At 38.8% G+C, this 8912-nt stretch overlaps 2 protein-coding genes across 5 annotated transcripts in view; both read right to left on the reverse strand.

Annotated features, from left to right (window-relative positions):
* The window catches only part of kiaa1549la (KIAA1549-like a), a 55083-nt gene extending 52751 nt beyond the window's left edge, over nucleotides 1-2332 (reverse strand). For all 4 annotated transcript variants that reach the window (XM_016483723.1, XM_016483721.1, XM_016483722.1 and 1 more), the window contains exon 1: nucleotides 1320-2332. In XM_016483723.1, coding sequence (XP_016339209.1) covers nucleotides 1320-1521 — 202 coding nt within the window. In that variant the 5' untranslated portion in view covers nucleotides 1522-2332. The remainder of the gene's footprint in view (nucleotides 1-1319) is intronic.
* Nucleotides 2333-2998: 666 nt separating this feature from the next.
* Nucleotides 2999-8912, reverse strand: part of hipk3a (homeodomain interacting protein kinase 3a) — a 71868-nt gene continuing 65954 nt past the window's right edge. Inside the window, exon 16 of the mRNA XM_016483726.1 lies at nucleotides 2999-7165. Coding sequence (XP_016339212.1) covers nucleotides 6737-7165 — 429 coding nt within the window. The 3' untranslated portion in view covers nucleotides 2999-6736. The remainder of the gene's footprint in view (nucleotides 7166-8912) is intronic.

Raw genomic sequence — 8912 nt, forward strand, 5'->3', positions numbered from 1 at the left:
CACATGGACTATTTTAACGATGTTCTTACTACGTTTTTTTGTGCCTTGACCGTGGTAGTACCCTTGCTGTCTATGCAGGGTCAGAAAGCTCTCGGATTTCATCAAGAATATCTTAATTTGTGTTCTGAGGATGGACAAAGGTTTTACGGGTTTGGAACGACATGAGGGTGAGCAATTAATTATATAATTTTCATTTTTGGGTGAACTATCCCTTTAAAGTATCCCTCGCTAGTACTCACTGTGGTACTTACGCTGATATTCGCGCTTAGTGGTTTAGACCAAGAAATTAAAACTAATGTGAAAAGGGAGGTAGAACATAACTCAAATTCAGACCAAACAACCACTGTTAAAGGGGTCATATGATGCTGCTAAAAATAACATTATTTTGTGTATTTGGTGTAATGAAATGTGTTCAGTCTGACATTTCTCCCTTTACCACGAGCGACTTTTTTTCCTGCAGGACTCGAAGACTGACAATAGGTGGAGCCAATAGAATTCGAGTTCGGGCTGTAAAGGAGTATTTCATTGGTTGGCCCTACTGAACGAATACGCCATCTCGTTCGTTAATTAGTAATTGAATGAACAAAACTTAGTTTGTCAATCATATCAATGGTAAGTGGATGAACAAAATATCCTATATTGTTTTGTGAGCGATTTTACCGAACCGGGAATAGACTGGTGATTATTTATTTATTTGCGAATCAGTTGTTCACATAGCGAATCGATATAACCGAAAATGAATGGATTTTGTTCATTCAAAGGATTCGAGTCACTGAGATCAATCAAATCCTCCAAATTCCTTCACCTCCGCCACTTGGTGATTTTTTGCGAGTGCGCAAAATCAGCAAGAACTGAAAATGAATAATAAAAATATATCCGAGCAGCGAACACAGAGCGCCCAGCACTGCAGCACCGAATGCCGTTTATACACAAGTGAGGGCTAACGTTACTTGCATCTTGTTTTTGTCTGAGAGGTTCTGCTGTTTTGCTCGCAAACAGCCACAGGGAACGAAACATATAGTAGACAAAGCAAACACACAAGCGGTTAATATCTAAACACATTATACGGTCTTTAATCTAGATGATTCATTAAAAGAACGTATTCATAAGAGGGCCAGTTTATATTCCGCATTGCGTTTAACAATTAGAATCTCCAAACAATATAGTTTAACTGAAATGATTCGATTTTTTTCAAATTCAAATTCAAACGTAGTTTCAGAAATTAAACATAAGAACCCTTTTTTTTTTTGGAAAGGTTTGGAACCTGGACACTCAAACAGGTTGTCAACAAAATAACCCAAAATATATATATATCTCACCGTCTATGGCAAATATGGACGGAACCAGAAGCAATGTAATTCCAACAGATATCAGACACCTGGTCCACACTCCGTTCAAGTCAACACATTTTCGGCTCAAGGACAAGCCTATCCATTCCGACATGCCTTGGGTTCCAGCGTTGCCATTCCCGCTACCGGAGCCCAAAATGTAGAAATTGTTACGCGTATTTCTTGGGGCCATCTGGCTAGAGATAAATTCAGCAATAGGCCGAAAGGTCCCGAAAAAGACATTTGATCTATCCTTTCCAGTTCCTTAAACTGAGGTCTTCTCTCCACTGTTTTTCTGCTCTATGTCAGCATTGAAGCTTTAAAGGCGAGACGTCTGCAAAGCGCATTCAGAAGCATCCGTGACCACCACATCAATCACGCGCGCGTTACATGACCAGGTTGTCTAGCGCGCTTCATCAAATGCATCTTCAGCATAGGAATCCAGCAGCGTCAATCCTAGAATCCCGCTATTATATCAATGATGCTGCGACGGAAAACCGGCTGCTTTTGATTGGGAAAAAATATCGCGTCTCCAAGCCAGCGTATGCAGGCGAACTGGTGATGATGAGGACTGATGCACGAGAGGAAGACGACCTCTGCTGGGTTTGCATGAGGATGACTGGTGCGCATCTATACACCAATGAAAACCTGGATCTGTCCCTCGACACCATACAGCCTGTTATTATGATGTACACATTTTATTACACTTTTTGTTATGCCAGAAATTGGTTTATTAAAAATCGTGTGGCTAATCTGAAGTTAAACTGAAGTAATCATAATGTAATCTTTTATGTTGCTATACCTTCAAATAACGAGTTTCAAAGTGAATTTAGCCGCAAGGTGTGTTTATGGGACAATTTAATGTTGATACCATCCTAAAATTACCAATGTTCAGTGGTTTCTCATTATATATAGTTAAATAGTGCAGTTAAAATGCTATAAATATAAAAGTAAACCATAAATTGAGTGGAACTGCAGCATGAAACTGCTCCTTAAATCAAGTGATTTTCAAATAAATATCAAATTATTAGAGAGGTTTTAGCAGAATAAATGTCCTTGTGTGCTCATATGGTAAGTGTCTATTACATAACCGGAAGCACCAATATCAGACGGCATAAAGATTTGGATTCCATACACATGATGGCGCAATTTCGTCAATTTCAACTCAAGTCCAGTTCGTTTTGTTTTTTTGGTCAATTTTGGTCATTTGTCAAGTACGGTCTTCTAATACCACATTATTTGTGCTTTAATTTTAAATAGAATCATAACAAAAAAAATCTAATGTAATAGACGACAAAATACATACAATGTGCACAAAATAAAACCCTTGTATTCTCTGTGATAAGAATTGAAATTAACATATCTTGAAACAAATATCCATCAAGTTTGAAAATGTTCTCAAATAAGTTAAAAAAAAAAAAAGACAATCAATGTGTGCCCGCAGCAATATACATTTTAATTAAAAGTGAATTTTTACAATACACCATAATTTTTTTTAAATTTGACACTCACCAATAGTCACCAGGAAAACCCGCTTTTTGTGATAAAGTACATAAGGCTTGGTCACATATAAATCACTGAGAACTAGAGAGAAATACGACCCCAAACTTTAAGAGACATTACATCCAAAAAAAAAAAAAAAAGGAAAAACAAAAACAAAAAAAGGTTTCCCAGTCCTCATATAGTGAATATTGCACAGTGCAGTGGCTACATGGCAAACTAATGTAGCATAGAAATCAAAAGCAATCAGAAAGCCACAAAAAAAAAAAAGTACAAATATGAAAACAGTAACAGCTCAGATTTAGTAAACCTCTTAAGTCTAAATATTACCGATAACTTGCAGTGAGATTTAACTTTTACTAAAATATAATCGGCAGAAGAGTTAAAAATAGACCTAAAGCAATCCAACCCCAATCTTACGGCAAGTGTTACACAGTAGCACATATGACAAATACAAGGACCCTGAATTAACTGTACAAGAATGTCTAAAAGAAAAACATGAATCAAAGAAAACTAAAATCAAATCTGTTTGGTTTGGGAGTTTCAAAGACATTTGAAGACATTCAAAGACAACTTTAGTTTGCAGATCCCTCAGTCCTTAGCAATTGTGCTAAGATTCTCTCTCATTAGGTTGGGTTTGGTAGACCTTGTTAGAATGAAAACATCTCTGAAATGTTTACTAGCAGTGAATTAATGCAGTGAATTAATATAATGTGCGCATGAGTAGCAATTTAGTACTCGTCTCTAGTGCTACATGCTAAATATAAATTATAGGGACATAATGTGAAAAACCACACCACTTTTTGGACTGCATCTTCATGAAGTCGGCTCCACTAAAGCAATAAACTCTGATAACAAAGGGCAATGTTCATTCTACTTGACAAATGGTGGTTTACATTCACAGTGTATCATGTATAGCTCCCCAAATACGAGAAAACCGTGTCTTGGGTGTTTAGTCAGCATAACAATAATCATAACAATCCCTGATATAATTTCATTATTGTTTTTGTCGTTGGTCATAAAAATATAGATGAATCAAGCATGATTGGATTTCCTTTCCACAATTTTGAGAAACAAACTTCCATTTTTCTACCTTAAAGGTGTTTACTGCATTGCATGACTATCAAGCTACACTCGCTATTGGTTATCAGGTTATCAACATCTATCAAACACTGCAGTTATGCTTTCACTCCTCGGTCACGCCGTCCGAGGGAGCATGAAAGAGAGGAAGAGGCTGGCAGGCAGTGTTTGTAAAAGGGATATAAAGGTCTGAAGCACATTTCAAAGGCACTAAACGCAGTGTTGCTCGCTTTAAAGAGCAGGGACCGGTGCGAGAACGAACACACCCATATAATAATCGCTCACAAAATGAGAACGGATGCCCTAGTAATTCAGAACAGTCCGCTTTTTGAAACAAGCAAAACGTGTATTTTGTATCGTTTTTTTTTTCATTTCTAAACACATTAATATACCTGATACAATTTCATGTGTGTATTTCATGTACAATTACAATAATAAGGGGGGAATTTAAACAAAAACAACAATTTTAAGCACTGTAGTTACTGAGATGAGAAGCCCAAATGAGACTTTTGCCCAAACCCGAAATTTTGGCTAGCTTATCAAAAGTATCAAGTGCTAATAGCATTACTGAAATTAATAGTCTGAAATGGGTCGTTGAATATAGAATTTATATTGATACTTAAAACAAAAAGTTAAATCTATCCTGCAAGCTATGCTTTAACAAAATGCAAATATACGTACTAAGATAGATATACACCAATATGCATCTAATACGTTAGATTAGCCCCAAGATAACAACAGATAAAACACTGATGCAAACTAAACGTAAAAGAACACAAACCCACGCACACAAAAACCCAAAAATCTCCATTACTTGCAATACAGTAGTTACAATGACACTTCAAAAAAAGAAAGCAAAACAAAGAGAGGCATTAAAATGCTTCTGATGCCAGTCAGTACGGTAAAACCCAAAAACAAACAAAAACGGGGAAAAAAAATCATCTCACTTCTATTTCAAGGTCATTAGACATATAAAAATAAGAAGGCTAAGAACAAAGTTAATCATCTAATTTCACAGCTATTATGAAGTGGCAATCAGTATATAGCAGCTTATCTATGATACATTCAAGAATAAATGAAACAAAGTCATAACTTGCCCGAAAAAGCTAAACCTCAACCTCAACATTTTTACATCGATTTTTCTGTTAAATACGGCCTCAGCTACACTACGTTCGAGGTCTACGCTAAAACAGTAGCTACTCTGCTTAAGAAATGAATTACTGTCTTTGGTGTAGCGAAAGCATAATGAAAGGATGCACCTATAATGGAAAAACTCAAATCTAATAATAATAATTAAAAAAAAATTCACACAGAAAAAAGCCATTTCTCCCTGATGGAATGTTTGAAATCAAAACAGCCAGCGTCAAAAAAGCAATTAAATGGTGAGAGAGGGAATACAAAATCCAATCTTGTCACATGCATCTATGAAGAAAATTGCACACGATCAACTCTCGTCTTATAAAGCACTGAATACTCCAGCAATGACAGACTTTACAGTTGGATACTCAATACTGAATAATTCTGCACAAAGCAAACATGAAACCATACAATATCATCAAAGAGCTATCTGCTGATACAAATCCAACACCGATAACACTTCTAACTCTAAAAATAACAGAATCGATGGAAAGAAAACGAAAAACACACCCCGAAAACTATGGATTGTATTGCAGTTTCATTAAACAGTGTAAATACTATTAGATTAGAAACAGATTATCAAATATGAAAGTACTCAAACGTTTCTATACATAGTTCATCGGCCTCTGCTACGGCGAAGCACGTTATCCTCGAAGAATCAAACTCTGCTACCACTCAGCGCAATACATCCATCTGTAAATACCACGCGTAAAGGACTGTTTCGCTTCCGAATAATGCGCAAATCATCTAAGGCGTCAAACAAAACATTTCGCCTGTTCTAAAGGGCAAATCATGAGCCTAATCTTGGCGTGAATAGCGAGATTTTATTGACATGAGACCCGTTAGGCCGTGTTTGGATCGACACCCAATCGTCTTTCCGAACAAAAACTCCCGTCGCGACCCCAAGAGATGAATTAAATAAGTAGAAACGACACCGATGTATAGATTATGTAAGCCAACGAACGCGCTAATGCACCAAGCACGAAAAAACAAATATCTACGGTATGAAACAGCCCTAATGTAAAAATCACAAAGAACAATTGAAGGTTTTTCAAGTGCTGCAGTCTGGTACACGCGTGACTGCATGTGGGACTCGGGGTAACTTGCAACAAATGTATTTTAAGGCACTGTTTATTGAACCCCAATGGATTCAATGCAGCAAGTCATACAACACCTACACAGAGGGCGAAAAGCGACGGTTTGCAGCCCCCCGCCCCCCTTTTTTTTTGAAGTCCAACATTGGTTTTTACCCATGCAGAGACATGCAGCGTGACAGAACCTTTTCAACACCAGGTCTAAAGGAGACTTAACACTGAGGAGCTACGGGAAAATACGGACAGGTAACACCAGGTCTCCACAAGGGGGACTCGCACGCACACTGGAGACAGCGATGGCTTGAACGAGAGTCCAATACGCACGTCAGAAGGCAATATCGAAAAAATAGCATAGGGGATCCCTCCGCCGAGGGTCTCACGACTAGGGATTTTGTTGTATCAAATGTGCAAAAACACATTAAAAGTGAGTTTTTGTTTTGTGTCCACTCGCTCACTCACGCATTCGTTTGTTTTATTCTCCATGATATCTATAAAGCTCGATTTGCATCATCATCATCACTGTTGTCAAACTTCATAAGAAAAGAAACGTGGCGGCTCAGTGCCGGCTGCGTGTGCGCGGCTGCCGCGGGCTCCAGCTCAGATGTATGGGTACTGACTGAGTTTGCTGGGGCTGAGGGGGAAGCCTGCGTAGACGGGTGACGCCACATAGGAGTGCGGGGGAAAGAGGGCTTTGAACTGGCCCTGCGGGAGCAGGGTGGGGGAGGGCAGCAGCCTGTGGTTGATGCCCACGCTGATGCCCTGGTGGTGCACCAGGCTGTAGGCGGGCTGCAAGATGGGCCGAGGGGCCGGCGGTGGGCACGGCGAAGGCAAGAGGTGGGCCACGGGCACGGAAGGCGGATAGGAGAGGAGGGCGGGAGGTGGCAGGTGACCGGCCGAGTGTGTGGGGCTGCCATGGGGAAGCGGGAAGGTGGGGCCGTGCACTGTGGGCGGGATGAAGGCCTGTGGCCGGCACGGCTGCCGGTAGTTGCCGTTCCACTCCTTGTGGAAAGACCCGTAATGCTGGACCTGAGCGAGAGGAAACAAAACAATGTCATTTTCGTTCCAACAATTTAAAGGATGTCATTAAAGGATGTCACCCCCATGTCATCCAAGGTGTTTATGTCTTTCTTCAGGTAAAAAAAAAAAAGAAGTTTTTTGAGGAAAATATTCCAGGATTTTTCTCCATATAGTGGACTTCAGTGGGAGCCAATGAGTTGAAGGTCCAAATTGCAGTTTCAATGCAGCTTTAAAAGGCTCTACACGGTCCCAGCAGAGGAATAGGTCTTATGTAGCGAAACGATCAGTCATGTTCTAAAACAAAAATTAAAAAAAATAAAAAATGTATATACTTTTTAACCACAAATGCTCGTCTTGCACTAGCTCTGCGATGCGTATGTGTGACTTCACACATTACGTAATCACATCGAAAAGGTCTCGCATTAGTTCTTCATCTGTGTACTCCGGTTCAAAAAGGTAGGGTAGGGCGAAAAACTCCATCTTATTTTCTCCTCCAACTTCAAAATCATCCGAGATCGTTGTTTTACGTTTTTTCGTAAAGGGTATTTGACTTTCTTTGTACATTCCTTTGTACATATTTCTGCCTACATCACGCATGACCTTTCCAACGTGACTACATAATGCGTGAGGTCGAGCTAGTGCAAGACGAGCATTTGTGGTTGAAAGGTATATAAATTTTTATTTTTTTTAGAAAATGACCGATCTTTTCACTACATAGGACCCTTATTCCTCAGCTGGGATCATGTAGAGCCCTTTGAAGCTGCATTGAAACTGCAATTTTAAGTCCATTATCGTTATATGGAGAAAAATCCTGGAATGTTTTCTTCAAAAACCTTAATTTCTTTGCAACTGAAGAAAGAAAGACATGAACATCTCGGATGACATGGGGGTGAGTACATAATTGAAATGTTTATTCTGAACTAATCCTTTAAATAGCAACATCGAAACTGCAATTTGGACCTTCAACCCATTGGCTCCCACTGAAGTCCACTATATGGAGAAAAATCCTGGAATGTTTTCCTCAAAAAACTTCATTTCTTTTCGACTGAAGAAAGAAAGACATGAACATCTCGGATGACATGGGGGTGAGTACATAATTGAAATGTTTATTCTGAACTAATCCTTTAAATAGCAACTGAAAGACCTTATGAACTGCCCAGTCTCAACGTATTTCCTATTTAAAATTAGGCTTGCCACGATAGACGGTGCTAACGGTTATACCGGTGTTAAGCCGCCACACCGGTTACGTCACTTGCCCACCGCGGCACCGACCCCCACCGTCATTTCGATTTTTTTATAGTAATGAAAATCATTTAGTTCAGTAAAAGAACAGACACTACAATTAAAAACTGAACGCGGCTGCTCAATGCAGCGTGCGACTGTTGACTTTTGCCGTTTATCTAAGGTGATTTTGGAAGTTTTTTTAATTTTTAAACACTCATTTAATTGGTTCCACATTATTTGCTGATTTTTACTTTATTTAAACGGTGTCATTTATCATTTATTATCAAGGTGTATGCCGTGCCTCCAAGCTTTCTTACTCGTTTTGCTAATAAACTTATTTGGTTATATATTATGTTTACTTAGCCTATTTCCAGTTTTGTATACCTATTTAAAGTTTATGTAAGTTATTTGTTATTTTATATTAGGCATAGCCTGCCCTATAGCATGGTGTATTTTTATTTGTTTTGTTTTGTTAATAAAAGTTCTATGTTTTATATATAGACTAAAGTGAGTTTGACGTTGTATTTTGTTG

This window comes from Sinocyclocheilus anshuiensis, unplaced genomic scaffold (assembly GCF_001515605.1).
Source record: "Sinocyclocheilus anshuiensis isolate Anshui unplaced genomic scaffold, SAMN03320099.WGS_v1.1 scaffold1102, whole genome shotgun sequence".
NCBI classification, from domain to species: Eukaryota; Metazoa; Chordata; class Actinopteri; order Cypriniformes; family Cyprinidae; genus Sinocyclocheilus; species Sinocyclocheilus anshuiensis.